This window comes from Neolamprologus multifasciatus, chromosome 3 (assembly GCF_963576455.1).
Source record: "Neolamprologus multifasciatus chromosome 3, fNeoMul1.2, whole genome shotgun sequence".
In the NCBI taxonomy this organism is placed as follows: Eukaryota; Metazoa; Chordata; class Actinopteri; order Cichliformes; family Cichlidae; genus Neolamprologus; species Neolamprologus multifasciatus.
The window spans coordinates 28,178,555-28,195,225 of record NC_140441.1 but is presented as its reverse complement, the minus strand read 5'-3'; the positions used below and the strand labels follow the sequence as shown (position 1 = coordinate 28,195,225).

General features: G+C 42.0%; 1 protein-coding gene across 10 annotated transcripts in view; it reads left to right on the top strand.

The window, feature by feature from the left end:
* Positions 1-16,671, top strand: part of slc12a6 (solute carrier family 12 member 6) — a 31,350-nt gene that overhangs the window by 3,311 nt on the left and 11,368 nt on the right. For 7 of the 10 annotated variants that reach the window (XM_085155490.1, XM_085155492.1, XM_085155491.1 and 4 more), the window contains exons 2-10: positions 741-1,503; positions 7,342-7,436; positions 7,927-8,055; positions 11,885-12,031; positions 12,115-12,169; positions 14,003-14,133; positions 14,488-14,714; positions 14,799-14,917; positions 15,009-15,197. In XM_085155490.1, the coding sequence (XP_085011616.1) occupies positions 1,284-1,503; positions 7,342-7,436; positions 7,927-8,055; positions 11,885-12,031; positions 12,115-12,169; positions 14,003-14,133; positions 14,488-14,714; positions 14,799-14,917; positions 15,009-15,197 (1,312 nt within the window). In that variant the 5' untranslated portion in view covers positions 741-1,283. The remainder of the gene's footprint in view (positions 1-740; positions 1,504-7,341; positions 7,437-7,926; positions 8,056-11,884; positions 12,032-12,114; positions 12,170-14,002; positions 14,134-14,487; positions 14,715-14,798; positions 14,918-15,008; positions 15,198-16,671) is intronic. The other 3 variants (XM_085155487.1, XM_085155489.1, XM_085155488.1) reach the window with 2 other exon arrangements.

The window sequence follows — 16,671 nt, the reverse complement described above, 5'->3', positions numbered from 1 at the left end:
AGGAAAGAGAGGCCAAGTCTGTGAATGCAGAGTGAGAAAAAACAGCCAGGAGCTACTGGCACAACCGGTTGGAACCGCTCTCTTTTAATAATTAAATTATGATTCAAGCTAAAACAACAATTCAGATACACAATGTCCACCTGTGCTGGGTCACTTCTTTCCCTCAGGTTAGTTAGCACACTGGATATCATATTCACTAACCACTGAAGGCGCTGGACAACAGTGATGTTCACAGTGCTTACTGTTTCACACCTCCTTTACTTAGAGAGCAGTCATGCTGCTCTGAGAAGATGATACTTGTGATACACAGTCGTTTTCATAGAGTTGTTTCATTGGCATGTAGAGAAAAGGAATTGGATTGAAATGTGTGGGTTTTTTATGTTGAGTTAAGAAGCACCATGACATGCCCCCCCCCCCCCCCCCCCCCCTCCTCCCCGGTACATAGATGCATTTTATGGTACAACAGAAGAAGTGCAGAGCAAACAACTTGGTGTTAACACACACTGTATATGAAAGATGGACGCATCTTTCATATACCAATACTCATTGGTTTATGGATGCATTTAGTATTTTAGCTGCTGTTATTATCTTGTTTTTTTCAGATTTCTTTCAGTTTGTTTGTTTCTTTTAAATTTAATTCTGCTTTATGTTTTTCCTGTCTGTCTGTACCCTTCACTGTACCACTTTCTTCCCTTCCTTTGCCCTGGCTCTGACCTCTAATGTGTGATATCGTTATAAAGACATCTTTACCTCTAAGGTTGCTTGACAGACAAGTTTTACTTATGTTTACTTGAGAAATAGCAGAGAAAGACAAGTTTAATGCACTTGACTGCTGAGCCATAGGAATTGAAACAAAGTGCAGGTAGAAGAGAGAATGCACTGAGGGCAGTTTGAAGATTTAGCTTGATAATAAAAGACAGCCTCAGCTGTATGTGTCATATCATGTCTCCGTTTTTATTCTACACATTCCCAAATTTATAGCCAGGATTTTATAGCCAGGGATTTGATCATTTTGTGCTTGTGTCACTGGAAACATTTATTTGTTGTACCTTTTCTTTCACATGCCGTGTGGAAGAAGTCTAATTTGCTTAAATGGAGAATTTCAGCGTCAAAAGGGCAAATTGTAGAGGACGCCATTACCTCAGCATCAACTGCAAAATAGCCTAGCCTAGCTCAGCTCAGCTCAGCCCTGCTGGCCAGTCCGTGACTCCTCCTTCCCCTTCCCTCTTCTCCTGCATCCCACATAGTGCCCCTCCACCCCCGTCTCTTTCAAGTGAGCTATAATGGCATCGGTGCGCTTCACTGTGACGCCCACTAAGGCGGAGGACCTCCCTGGGGGGTCAGACCTGTCACCTGACATCAGCCTGCGCTCCGGTTCCCGTGTGCGCTTTGAGTCAGACAGCGCCAACCGAAGTGACCCACTAAGCGAAGTTTCTGGAGGTGTGACGACGACTTCTGCAGGAGGAGGGGCTGACACCCCGGATCACAGCAGCATAGACCAAGGTGAGGATACACACACCTAACACAAACACATTTCTTTTTAACTGATGGTGTTTATTCTATATTCTTGAGACATGACAGCTGTCACGTCCTCTTTGAAGTTTCTTCATTGGCTGCATTACGTGTGACAGGCCTGTGCAGTGTCCATGATTTAACCATTGAAAAAGGCGGACTGGGATCAGGCTTATGTTGCTTAAGTCGGTGTGTTGTTTCCTGGCTTTTGCTACGTGATGACTGGTTTTAAAAATGATGACTGATAAGGTTTCATTGATTGATTGATTGATTGACCAGTACCTAGCTTTTTTGTGGAAAAAACTTGACCTACCTAACTTTTCAGCTCTGTGTCTGAAAACGGTGTGGCAAGAGAACAGAAAAAATGTTTGACATGTCACTTCCTATGTGGCATGATGTCTGCGTCATTGACTTTGCAATGTCCAAGTGTCAGAAAAACATCCAGGCATCGATAAAAGATATTGATGAGTCTTGGAGACTTATGACTATGAAAAGTCAGGGCAGTTTGGATCCAGTTCCACCTGATTTCCAACCCTAGTCTGCTTTTTTTTTTCTTCTGAATTTTTATTTGGTCTCTAATGCCAGTCCTTTTCCTGTCTTACTTGAGCCCCAGTTCAGTTTGTTTATGTTTATATATATATATATATATATATATATATATCCACACATTCTCTAGTCAGTTAAGCTGTGTTCAAATTCATGCAGTTCACTTTAGTTCAGTTCACTTTGTTTTTGTTTTTATACCTCCAGACAGCAGCAGTAGACATCTCAGGGAACATAGTAATCTGAGATAAAGACTATGCAATATTGGTAAGGGAGCTGATAATGGTGCTTCTGTGTCTGCTTGCTAGATGCTTTTTTTTCCCAGGTTCTAGTATCTACTATGTTGTCATTCTTGGATCTTTTTTTAGTTGTCATTCTCAGGCCTTTACAGTTTTATAAGCACTAGTTGGGCTTTTAGTCCAGATTTTTATATTGATTGATATCCAATTTGATATTGATATCTATTGATTTAAAAAAAATCTGATATCAGCCGATATTTTCTGTTTTGTTTTTTCCCTTTTAGACACACAAAACATAAACAGAGTTCCCTCACATTTGTTATGTGTAGTCATTTATGAGTCCTTACTGAGATATTATGACTCACAGCTCTGCTCGACACCGCTTGGATCAGCTGGGTTGTTGTTTGTGGCGTTCCAAACACGAGTTGCCTAGAGGACGAGTGCCCCCTCTGGTGCACAACCAAAACTACAGTCATAATGTGTTGAATGGTGTTTCTCTCATCTCTCTTCATTTATCTGCCATTTAAAAAGCAATACTGATATATCAGCTGTTACATTGTTGAGGTTGTAATTAATGTTCCTGACAGGGATCAGTGGGCACATTAAGGTGAGGATGAAGACTCATTTATCGCCATTGTTCTGGACCATGCTGTAGCATGTTAATTAAGTCATGAAGGCATTTATAGAGGGTGATCTTCAGCATGTACTTCCTTTGTACTGTATGTTTGTGTATGGGTTTTTTGTTTGTTTGTTTTTCTTTTGCCTTTTTAAAATTTATTCTTTGCTTTGTTTTTTTTTTCTAAATCCAGCAACAACAACATGAAGAGCAGGGCACCCGCTGGGCGTGGGTTCATGAGGGGAACATTAGTTATGACGGCTCATGTTAAAACTAATGCTGAATTCCTATGCAACAAATTCCCACACATGAACTAGTGAGACTGATTTTCACCGGACACAAAGAAAGTCTTCTACAGATTTTTTGCCCAGACTGTTCATTTTCTAGGAAATAAAAAGGGAAATGCTATTTTTAGATTCTTGAGATGTGCTCATGCATGTCTCAAGTTGAAAAATGCATTTTTAAATAGGTTTTATGTCTCTCTGGGCTGTTAAGCTCTCCATTTGTTTTTCTAAGTGAGAACTTGAGGCCAGAGTGCTCCCCTCAGGGCTAGTCAGCCAATTGAGCAACAGTTGAACTTCACCATTATTGCGGGTTAGCAGAAACTGAGAACAATAAGAGGATTTTATGCTGTTGTGATTGTAGCGCATGTTCCACTTCCCTTACTGCCACATCACTTCTGAACTGATTCACTTCTTTCCTTAATCACAAACCCCTTCACGTGCACAGATATGTGTTTTTTTCAGAAGAATCCAGAAGAATAAATAGAGGATAATGGTAAACAGCTTCCATTTTACTGATGTGACTGTGCAGGTGTCAAAAGGGGTTATAACCGTGCAGAGATGATCCGGTAAAGCTCTTGCATAGTAGTAAGCATGGCCCACGCTCTTTAATAAGCTTCCATAAATAGATATTAAGCTAGTTAATCCGACTGAGTTTCGGTCAAGCTTTAGTGATGCTGCGGTGGCCGTTTGTGAGTCTGTGCAGAAATAGCAGAGCAAGCGTGTTAGATGAAGAAAAATGCTGTTGTAGAAGTAAATGAGCCAAAGTCCTGAAAGACAGGAGGTGTGGAGAGTTATTTTCAGAAAGGTCATAGACTCTGTGATCCATTAATGTTGACACCGATAAAGTTCCCTACTGAAGCATGCATATAGTCCACACACTGCTACATCTGGCTCCAGTAACTTTCTGCTCCACTGACTGTACATCCACACACACACACACACACACACACACACACACACACACACACACACACACAGTATCATACTCAGGTGTGGGCGGAGGACCTGTCCTCTTGGGGCCACACACACAGCTGTGTTCCCCTGTGTTGAACTGGGTGTGGATTATAGAACGAAGTTGAACAGCTGAGCACAGAGAGGACAGCAGTAAGAGCTCACATGTGTCTCTGGACAGCTTTTAGTTTGGCTAAGAGGTTTTCAGATCAGTACTGGTGTAGATAGGAGCGTATAGAACTCGATGGATATCCACCAATATACCGTCAAACTGCAGCGTTTAATACAGAGGCAAAGAGTGTTTGAACATGTGTGGAAGGAGGCACGCCGGCACTTGTATTTGCAATAGTAACATACTTGGTGACAATAAATAGTGGATTGGTGTTCAGATGCATCTCCGTCGGTGGAACGGCAGGCTGCGACAGTAGTTCTCGTTTTGCTCTGCTGCATCAGTGATTTTGGCATAGCGGCACATAAATATTAACTTGCTGCTGAGAGACTCAGCTAAATGACATCCTGCTGACACGGGCAGAGCAGGGTCTGACTGGTTAGTGCCGAGCAAGCTGTCAAAATAAAAAAATCTTAAATGACTCATGCAATTTCTTGGGTTGCAGTTTAAATACCTGGCAGCACACCCAAATAAAGCCTGTTTGTGGGGAAACAGAAATGTATACTTTCATATTTGAGGAAAAACAAACTTGGGACTTTGGGACTGTATTTGTAAGTCGAGTTGGCTGTTCGGTTGAGAAGTGTCTGACCTGAGTCACACGTTGTTGTCTGAATCACTGAACTTTTTTAAAAAGAGCAGCAGCATCTGTAAGCTGTGCACACCAAGGCTGGTCTCACAAATGACGCAACAACAAAACTAACCACATGGAAGCAGGTGGTTTCCCCCGATGCTCTCAGCACTGATGCTGACTGTCAGTGATGTTGGCCCAGACAGTGCTGCAACCTCTGCTATAAGCCAGACACCCTGTCCTGTGACAGGATTTAATAATTATGCTAGAAGATGATGGATAAGTTTTTCTATTAAAGCAAATGATTTTGCACATTTAAAAAGAGTCTTGATGGTGGATGGCTATGTTAAATATGTCCTAATTGGTCCCTGTAAGCCAAAAGCTCAGACTTCAGACTGCCCTAGATGCTGGTTTCAGTTTTTCTTTCTACTCTTGGCTTTGTATGATGTCACAGTTTACTGTGTAAACCTGCTGTTCAAACCTGTTTGTGAGGGCCAACCAATCAGAATCCCAATAATGTTGGCTTAAAGAAGTGTGTTCAAGATTATAATTGAAATGTTGATTATGCAGAGCTCATGTAGTCGAGCCAAAGAATGCAAATCTAAACGTGCCCCGCCCCCCTTTGTGAAAACTGAAAGTTCAGATGATTTCTCCACAACAGCCTGAGCAGATAGAAAGTGTGAATCTCGACAGTCCTGATTAACAGGTTAAGTGCTAAACATACTGAGGCTACATCCACACTAATGCGTTTTGTATGAAAACACATCGTTTTGGTCTCCCATCCACACTGAGACGGCGTTTCCCCAAAGGAAAATGCAGCATTTTGAAAACCCATACATTTGAAGAGGGTGCTTACGCGCCGCAGAGTGGACAGCGAAAACGATGACGCATGTTAGTCATGTGATGCAGTCATGTGACCAATTAAACTAAGATAGCGGAGGGCATTATACAGCAGTTGTTTTGTTTGCGCTCAATTTTGACAGCCCTATTAAAGATTAATATCAGTTTGCACATGCTTCATAGCTTTTCTTCAAATTCTTTAATTCTCATTCGCTTTTGCAACTTTGTACTTTTGTGTTACTCACAGCAACAACTCCACCTCATTGTTAGTCCATTTAAAAACTCTGTGCTTTTCCTCGACATTTTGCTGCGATGTTTCAGAGAGCCGGAAAGTAAATAAACAGCAGACAGAAATGAGGCAGGTGGAATCTTCTTGCGCTTCACACATGCACAGTACTGGACCGTAAGCGTTTTCGTCCGTTTCAATGTGGACGCACAACTCTGTGAAAACAACTGAAAACGCTAGTGTGGACGCGGAGCGTTTTCAGACGACAACGCCATTTTCAAATCTATCCGGGCGAGTGTGGGCTTGTTGAGATGTGGAGCATTCACGTTTATCTGTGTTCATCTGACATGGTTCAGTTTCTGTGTGTAAAGAGCAGCATCATGAAAATCAGGAGCACGCATTAGATGACCTGCCAGTTAACATTTTTTATGAACAAATGAGCGAGCTACCTGATTAGCTCGTTAGTTAAAATCTCCCAGCATGCCATTGTGCTTCAGCTGTTGATTGTTAGGAGTGAGGTTTTGCCTGTGTTGAGTCAGTATCACACTCGGTATCTTTAGCCAAATGTAGCACTGTGAACAGGATGGGAAGTTACCACCCACCACACAAATGCTGGCTTTTTTTTTTCTTTATTTCCTCCCAGGGATCGTTGATTTATTTTTTCTTTGGCACGTAACCAGCCCATGTTCTAAAATAGACAGTGAAAGCTGCTGATGCAGTTTTAGATTCACCAGCTAGTGTGAACTCATTCATAGAGTAAACACTGAAAATGAATCATGCTCTCAACCCCCCCCCCCCCCCCCCCCCCCCCCCCCCCCCCCCCCCCCCCCCGGCCGCACCACAGTTTTTACAGGTGTGAAGAGGTGGAAGTTTGCTGTGTTTACAGGAAAATGAAGTAAATATAGGAAGATTAGTTATTTATTTATTTATTGTTAGTATTTCAGTTTGGGGTACCTTTACATGTATTTAGGGGGAATCCACACCGTTATTATTTATTTTGCTTTTGGGATGTTACACAAGAAGGGAAAACTTGTCTCATCCCTCAGTCTCTGGTTTTCTTCTGAGTGCCCTTCTGTGAAGCGTGTGACCCTTGGCTGCTGTTAGCGTGAGTGTGGCGTAGCAGGGAGGGGGAAGTGATGCTGCTGACTCAGGTGCTGCCGATGCAGCGGTCTGCACCGACGGGAGGAACCGAGCCAGCGACACGGGGTCGCTGCATCAAACTGTGTCTGTGAGGGAAACAGCTGAAAGTCAACACCACCGAGCCATGATGACAGCGATTTAAAAAAAAAAAAAAAAAGGCTTCCTTTGTGCTCAGTCATATTCATGCTGCATCACCCTTTCCTTTTCTTTCCCTTTGTTTATGATTTCTCTCTGTCTTTCTTTTATTGGCTAGGTGAGGGAAATTCGAAAACCTCCAGTGTGTACATCAACAGCAATCATCAGGTGGACGATGACGACTTCTACGACAAAAACCTGGCCTTGTTTGAGGTACAAAACATTTCAGCCACTCTTTCTAGTGGCTGTATTTGCTGCTTTCTTATAATGTATTCACTCTTATGGTTTTATTATACAGCACAGGGCTAAGAATAGAAAATGATTTTCTTTATGGTTACTGTTTATTTGATGAATGTCTGCTAACTGGAGCCCAGAATAACCAGCATGTGGCTGGTGGGTGTAGATAATTTCAGGTTTTATATCTTACAGAGTTCCTTCTTCTCTCTCCCACTTCTTTATCTACCGGTTCAGTATGCCTCTTTGCCTCCTCTTCTTTTATAGCTTCTGTCTGTTGCCTTTCTCTGGTTGTCATTTTATCTTTCTTTCACTTGTTCTCCTATCTTTACTTCATCTCTACCTCACAGTAATTTCTGCCCTTCCTCCTTTTTTTAAATTTGCCCCATCTTTACTCCATCTGCTTTAATCTCTTTCTCGCTCCACCATACTTCATTGTCTCCTCTTTTTCTTCGTCCTCTACCCACAGGAGGAGATGGACACTCGGCCAAAGGTGTCCTCTCTCCTCAGCCGCCTGGTCAACTACACCAACCTGACTCAGGGGGCCAAAGAGCATGAAGAGGCCGAGAGCTTCGGCGAGAAAAAGAAACCCAGAAAGGTACAAACGAATAAACCTTGAAACACATGTAAACACAAGTGTGACCTTGTAAAACATTAAATCCCTTTAGTGTTTTAATGAGATTCACTGGATGGCGAGGCATGTTGGGCAATCTGCCCATATGCAGTGCACAATTCCAGCTGTACTTTGTCTGGCTGAACAATGATCTTTTACTGCAGTGTCATAACTAGGATGAGCCCTGGTTGTAGCAATGGTGTAGTAAGTACAAAGTTGATCTGGATGACAGTAACAATCCTCACATGGTCACTAGTTCATATGTTGCACCTGAAACAATAAAAATAAAGACATCCATTTGTTCATCAGTTTTTGAGGCCCTGTTCTAGAAAACACTCTTTCTGTCGCCCTCCTGACTCGCTGCCTCCAGCTGAAATTGCGTTCGGATGTAACCCTGGTGTGGAGCCCAATCCTTCCTGATAAGGCGCTGGCTGGCCCAGATAAGAACTGCCTGTCTGTTTTGGCGGTTTGAGAGTAATTGCACGTTTGCCGGATTGCTCGGACACATTTGCCAACAGACGGCAGGGAAAGTTAAACCAAAACATGTTTAATCCTCCCATCTGGACCCCACCGTGTGTTCAGTACAAGCATCAACATAAGTCTGGTACAGCAGGGAGGAGCTGTGCAGTGATTTCAAGACCTTACCTGGAAAGATGACAGTGGAGCAGGGCTAGTTTAAAGACCAGCTTTAAGAGATTAATATTTGGATAAGAAAACATTTGAATGGAGAAGGAGCAGCGTTAAATCCCAACTGGACCAGAGTAGAAGTGATTCATGGGTCTCCATGTATGTGTGCTTCCTGCAAGCAGATGTACAAAATGTTAAAAACATGGGTTTCCTAAAACATGGGTTTTAGGACACTAGGGTCATTCCATATAAAATCAGACACATATGGAAATAAATATTTGCCATCTGCCCCGTCACTAAATGAGGCAATTTGACCATACCAGGAAAGTTGTCTGAGTTACATACACATGGATTTGAGGGATTTTTTTTGATTGTTTCTTTGTTTGTTTGTTTGTTTTCCAGCAGTTTTGAATCATTTTTGAGCTAGCAGTAAGAGATTTAGGCTCTGTTTAAAAGCTGCAACCAAATCCATTTTACACCCACTCCAGGTCTTATGATATACAGCTAGACTCTTGTTTGTGTACAACATGATGTTTTTTCTGAACTTTGTGTGTGAGTATCATGGCATAAATAATTTCTATAGGAAAACCTCTCCGGTTGACTGTCTGTAGAGTATTGGACCCAGGCATTAGTACTGCTTTTTGGGTAAACCTTCAAAGGCCACGTCACCAAGTGGGACAGGTGGCAGGTCAAAACATGTTGCAGCGTATGAAAGGTCTGCTTACAGCAGAATGTAGATCATTCAGAATGTAAGCTTATTGGCTAATTACAGTATCTAATATTAGCTTTCTCTTTCCTCTGATGAATCTAATGTTTTTAGCAGTTAAAAGCATTTGGTTGTGGGGCTTGAGCCTGTCCCATCTGTCGGAGGGCGTGAGAGGCTGTTAAGGGGCAAACACATTCACACCTACAGCCAATTTAGAATCACCAGTTAACCTAACATGGACTGTGGGAGGAAGCTGGAGTACCCCGGGGGAGCCCACACAAATGAAGTTGTCAAATAATGGCTAAAACGATGTTCATTGAAAGTCTGAATTAACCTTTAATGTAACATCAGTTTAATGTATTTAGTGTCTTTTTATTTACAGATGAAGGTAGTATGATGGACTGAAATAAGTGAACAAATTCCAAATGTGAGCACCTCAGTGTAACATTACGTGCTGTCTTTGGATTTTGTTTCTGCTTAAACCTTTTTTCTTCTGTGTTTTTGTTTATTTGTTTATTTATAAGGAACCCCATTAGCTTCCACAACAGTGGTTGCTAGTCTTCCTGGGGCCCAAACCATCGAATACCACCAAATAAAATGTTACACAATGAGTTGGATGCAAAATGTCCACATAATTTGGCTCTTACATCCACAATAAGGTTTTACAATTCTGAAAATGTAAACATGTAAATATTAATAATTATAAAAAAAAAAAAACACTCAAACAAAATACACAATTTCCATTACAAGTGACATTACCCTCTTACAGTTTTTACAGATAAATTAAAAACTGCTTAAATAGGCTTTTAGGTGATTTTTAAAGTTATGAATAGAAGCCAATTCTCTAATTGCATAAGGCAACTTATCCCACTGAAAAGATGCTCTAAATATAACAGAGCTTTTCAAAAAGTTACTTTTAACTCGAGGAGTTGCTAAATTGTGGTTAGTTGAGAATCGTGTAGCATGATTATGTATTTCATCTGGATATTGCAACTGAGCATAAAAAAAGTGTGGTGTGTTTACCAGTATTGCTTTCTTTAAAAATACAAGTAAGCCATAGTGTAATTTAGCTTGTACAGAAAGCCAAGAAAGTTTATTGTGCATTTTATCAATACTTGTATAATATGAACACCTTAACACTAATCTGGCCGCCCTATTGTGGACTAACTGAAGTCTGTTCAGATCTGTCTTATTAGCTGCTGACCAAATGATTGAGCAGTACTCTAGATGAGATAATACTAGTGCATTAATGAGATCTTTCATAATTGAAGAAGTAATATAAAAAGAGCATTTCCTAGCTATAGCTATGCCCTGTCCCATTTTCTTAATAACAGAGTTGATGTGCTGAGACCATGAATCTTATATTTAAGGCTACAAATATTAACATGAACTACTGAAAAATCTTTACCGGAGAATCCGGGAATAAGTATAGGGTCAGACATTTGCAGACCGATCGATCTCAACAGCTACAAATGGCAACATTGCTGAAGTCTAAATATCAATTCCGGCGTTCTGTGACCTCGGTTTAACAATTAATTTGTCATATTTCAGGACGGCAATATCACCTCTGTCTCTGGCCGCTCTTAGCTGTGGTAACAGTTCTTTCCTCTTCTTCCTGATGGACTCTGAAAAATCCTCGTTGATGTAAAGATTGGTACCTTTCAGTTTTTTGGCAGATGAGAAAATTAATTGTTTATCTTTAAATCTTTGTAGTCTGACCACAATCTGCCTGGCTCGTCCATTTTCCTTGTATGGACCGACTCTGTGAGCGCGTTCAATTTGAATGCTGTCACTATCCAGGCCCAGCTTGTTCTTCAGCATATGTCGGACTTTATCCTCTGATCCTTCCCACGTTTCTGCTTTTTCATCTATTAATCCATCCACCACAATGTTGTTCCTTCTCGATTGATTTTCTAAATAATCCATCTTGGTTGTTAATTCTCTGTGTTCCTCGCGTATGCTGCTGACCGCCGATTCAAACTCTTTTAGTTTGCTTTTAATGCACCTCTCTTCAGTTTGCAGCTCAGTGACAACCCCATCCGTGAATTGCAGGCTGGATTTAACATCCTGTATTTAACATCCTGTACATCCCTTAGAATGCTGTCCAACCTTTTGTTAGTTCCATCCATGATTAATTGCACAAATGTCTTAAAGTTATCTTGCCGTTGGTGAATCAGATCTTTGTAAAACTCCCGTTGCTGTTCCAGCATAGCGTTCAGCGTGCTAACACTGACATAGCTGTCATCCTCTGCCGGTAGCGCCTTAACGGCCTTCGGGGGCATATCGACCAGATCGCTTTGCCCCCCCACCCGTGAAGATCGCTTCGTGTACAATGGAGTTCACAAAAACGTATACGTGAATCAAAAAATGTGAATCAAATTATACATGATACGGTGCGACGTTCTTTCTTTCCACGCTCGCTGGCACTTTCCGCAATGTCCAAGTTGAAATGCTGATTATGATGTTTGTGTAATCTTCCAGTCGCCACAGATGGGGACGCTGATGGGCGTGTACCTGCCTTGTCTGCAGAACATCTTCGGCGTCATCTTGTTCCTGCGGTTGACCTGGGTGGTGGGAACTGCCGGCGTGCTGCAGGCCTTCTGTATTGTTCTTATGTGCTGTTGCTGTGTGAGTATTGGAGTATTAGCAAACAGCCCCAAGGAGACAAAAACAGGAAACCTTTCTAAAACACTGCCGTCTCTCCTCTCCAGACAATGTTGACCGCCATATCAATGAGCGCAATCGCAACCAATGGAGTCGTACCAGGTATTCATTTATCTTTATGTTTCTTCCTTCATTCTGTGGACACAGTGGCCCAGGGATCCTTCCTTCTTGTCTTTCTGCTTCTTTCTCCTCATCTTCTTTACTTTTCCCTCCTTTTCTTCCCTTTATTTGTTCTTCCCTCTACTCTTTCCTCCCCTTCTCATTCTTCTTCTTCCATGTTTTTTTCCTTCCCATTTATCCACACTTAGAACCAGTATGAAGAGCACAATGGGTACTCTTAATCTATTAGATTAAGATTTACACAATGATTTACATAGATTAACTTTACATAATGAATGTAAGTTATTTCTTAACTTCATATTATTCATCCTGTAATTTATTTACACAAAGAAAGAAAATGCGCTCTTTATAAAAAGCTATAAATCCAGCAGGGTGCTGAGTTTAGGTTCACTTCTGTGTTGTCTGCTTCAGTGTCTTTGAATCGAAGTGTATTTCCACAATAAATCACATTTCTATGTGGACACTTTGCAGTGGACTGAGTCTGGTGGCCTCTGTGGATGTTGTGTTGACTTTTTTGTTTTTTGTTTTGTAGTTTGTCTTTCCTGGTTGTCCTTCTCATTTTCCAGCTTTGGGCACGCTGACGACGTTTTGCTAACGAGTGTTATTTCTGTGTCCCGTCTCTCCCTCTGTCTGCTCTCCCTCTCTGTCTGTGCCTTCATTAAAAACCTAGAATATTTATCTGCCATTGACCTTTTCTCTCGCCAAAATGCCTCGAGGCGAATATCCTGAATGTCAGAGTAGTTTGATTGACTGACTTATTTTCCAACAAGCATGCCACAGTTTGATAATTGAATGTAGAACAAGAAAACCTCTGTAAAGTAGAAAATTAATCCCTAACGTTTTCCGACTTTCACCCCACGCTCTGTCTGTCTCACCTGAGCAGCTTCCAGGTGTCATGCTTTGTAGTCTCAGATGGTAGCGATTAAAAGTGTGGGTGTGTGTGTGTGTGGGTGGGTGTGTGGAGTTTACTGAGGTCAGGCTGAACAACTAATAAAGTGTTTGGTTCCTCAAATACAGCTCAGCACTAAAAATCACTCAGCCTGTGCAGACAGAGTGACCTGAAAGTCCAGCAGGTTTTGTGGCCTCGCTCAGGAACATCTCACATTAAATATGTCTAAACCTACCACATTCATATTCAATTACATTTTTTTGTGACATCGACCCTGCTGTGTGTTCCTTTTTGTGTGATGTTCAATGCTGCTGTTTGGAAACCAAACACCAAATTATGCTCGCAGTCAGCAGAGTATTGGTATCTGCTCTTACTGCCTCATTTGTGTTATACGTGGTTCAAATGGTATCAGCAAATAGCCGCCGTTTGCCTTAGCACACTCGGAGTAGCAGTTGTGTAGAGGCAATGTTAATTTTACCATAATGCGGGCTGGGCTGTGTTACCCGAGTGTTGGCTTATTCACGTACAGCCTGGTGCATGATGTCAGAAGGTTAAGGTTGGATGCATTAAGCTCGACCTGGTCCAGCACTTGGAGTGAGCTGAGCAGCCGCTGCCGTGTGCATTTGCAGATGCCGTTTGAATGAAAGCCCGCTCTGTCTGTATTTGTGTCACATAGAACATTATGCTTACTTCTACAAGCATAGTATGACTCCTCTTTTCTCCCCTTTTGCCTCCCAACATCATAATGTTACTAACCATCCACCGCCTCCGCTCTTTCTCTTTCTTTGTCCACCCTTCTTTTTCCCCCTCCAATCTGTTTCTGTCTTCATCCCACTTTTTTCCATCCCTCTTTCTCCCTCTTTATTTCCACTTCCTCCAACCCTTACGTACACCTTCCTCCTCCTGCTTCTTTCCTCCTCCTCCAGCGGGAGGTTCCTACTTCATGATCAGCCGCTCTTTGGGTCCAGAGTTTGGGGGGGCGGTAGGCCTGTGCTTCTACTTGGGCACAACCTTCGCTGGAGCCATGTACATCCTGGGAGCTGTCGAGATCCTTCTGGTGAGTTGCTTTGTTTGCTTTGTTGCTGTTCCAGTTAGCATTGTGTTCTCCAGACTTTTTTCTGGATGTAAAGGCTTACGTTGTGATCGTTGAGTGACTCTATACCGATACCAGGTAGCAACGACTCATTGCCTTCACTATATGTGGACCTCACAAAACCCATAAGCTCAGTTATTTTAAATAAACATGTGACCTGAGTTAGGGACACAAAAGGAGGCTGACCAGTTTTATTGACAGGCTGATATTATTTATATGTGTCATCTGATTGGCTGATTTGCACTAAACGCACTTATATTACTGAACCTTCAGATAAGTGAGGCCTGCTTCTTACTCTCTTCCCTCCCCCTCTGACAGATGTACATTGCACCCAGAGCAGCGATCTTTGAAGGTGAAGGGGCAGCCATGTTGAACAACATGAGGATATATGGCTCCATCTTTCTCCTCTTCATGGCCTTGCTGGTTTTCGTGGGGGTCAAGTACGTGAACAAACTGGCCTCTGTCTTCTTGGCCTGTGTCATCATCTCCATTTTATCCATCTATGTCGGAGCGCTGGTTTCTGCCTTCAGCGTGCCGGATTTTCCGTGAGTCCTGATTATTTGGAAAAACACAGAGCTGACCGATCCTTTATGCATCACATTTTTGACTGACTGGGCTTTCATCCACAGCGTATGCATGCTGGGAAACAGAACTATCAACGCCCATGATGTTGTTGACAACCACTGTAGTAAAACTGTCCTGGTTAAAGTTCCAGCTGAGAAATTAGACAGCAACTTCACGATTAACGGTGGGTTCAGATTTCCTTCTTTCTGTTACGAGTCACGAGTCTCTCTGAGTTTTTCTGAAACGCTGTTGTTGTTTTATTCTCTCTCTGATAGAAAACAGCACAGTGGGCCCCACTTTTGACCCCAGCCATGTCCCAGAGGTGATGGTGGAGAAGACCACACATCTTTGGAAGTTATTTTGCCATAACTCACAGCTCAACACCACCTGTGACGAATACTTCACTTCAAACAACTTCTCTGAGATTAAAGGGATCCCTGGACTGACTAGTGGGACCATATCAGGTAGAGTGCATGCATGAGGAGTGCAGTGATTCTCTGAATGATAGATCATATAAAATATGGACACGGCCAATGTGATATCACCCACCTGTTACAAAGCCAAGCTGAGTGTTTTACCATTGCCTCTTTGTTTGTTTGTTTTTTAAATCTGATGAGGGTGGTCATTAGCCAAGTCTGGCTGTGTCCATCTTCTTTTTAGTCTGTGGTCTCCATGGAAGTTCCAGGAAAGTCTGGGATTGCACTGTTAGTGTTGTTTCTTGGCTGAAAGCTAGAACCTCACTTATAGCTGACCAGTATGAAATTACTTCTTATTCACCGAGTGTGCATTTTAAAAAATATAATCGATTAAAACTTTAAACCGTCACATTTAAACAGGCGTTAAATTGTTGTGCTAATGTTGTTTTTGCTAAGTGACAGTAAGAAGGATAAGTAACCAGTATCTCTCCCTCTGGCTTAAAATGTATTCTTGATTCTTCCTGATTAAAACAGGAAGAACTTAGTATTGATGTTTTCCCTTGTAGCTATTAACTTAGCTTGAGCAGCTGAATAACAGGAGTAAAATAAGTATGGGCTCAAATTGTGGTCATACATATTTTGTACTTGTAAATCAGGGTGTGTGTGTGTGTGTGTGTGTGTGTGTGTGTGTGTGTGTGTGTGTGTGTGTGTGTGTGTGTGTGTGTGTGTGTGTGTGTGAAAAATTTGTGTGTGGACTTAGCCAAAAAATACGTGTGAAACTCTGCACTCAAGTTACAAATATGAATTTTGACCCGTTTTTTCTTCCTTTTATCTGATTGGCCAATGTTATGTCAATCACAAATTTAACTATCCAATCAGAGAACAGGTGGGTTTGGCTATTGGAGGGGTGCTTTATGGAGTCCACACACAAATCTTTTTTACACGCACACAAATTCTTTTTACACATACAAAACTGATTTACAAGTACAAAATATTTATGACCACAATTTGAGCCCATACATAAATCCTGACATACTGTGTTCTGTAACAATAATGGAGCTCAGCTGGCCTGATGCAGCAGAATGCTTTAAAAGCAATCTGGTCTGAAGTTATGTTGGTGCTTTAAGGAGAAAGATGAGAAATCCAGTTTTTATCCCCCAATATGTGAACACGCCAAACATCTTAGATGAATAAAATGAACATAATATCACAGACAGGACAGAATTTCTAGGTAGAGCTGAGAGGCAGAAGGCTTCACAGCTCACAGAAATGAGAATTTGAAGGTCCAAGTCTGAGGCCATGGCCCTCAGGTGGAAGAGAGTGGAGTGACCACCCCAGGTCAGGGACGAGTCCCTCCTCTGCCCCAAGTGGAGGAGTTTAAGTAATTTGGGGGTCTTGTTCACGAATGAGCGGAGAGGGAGATCGACAAATGAACCACATCACTGCACTGCTCTGTTGTAGCAAAGAGAGAACTCCATGTAAACGTGAAGCTGCCAGTTTACTGGTCAATCTTTGACTTTAC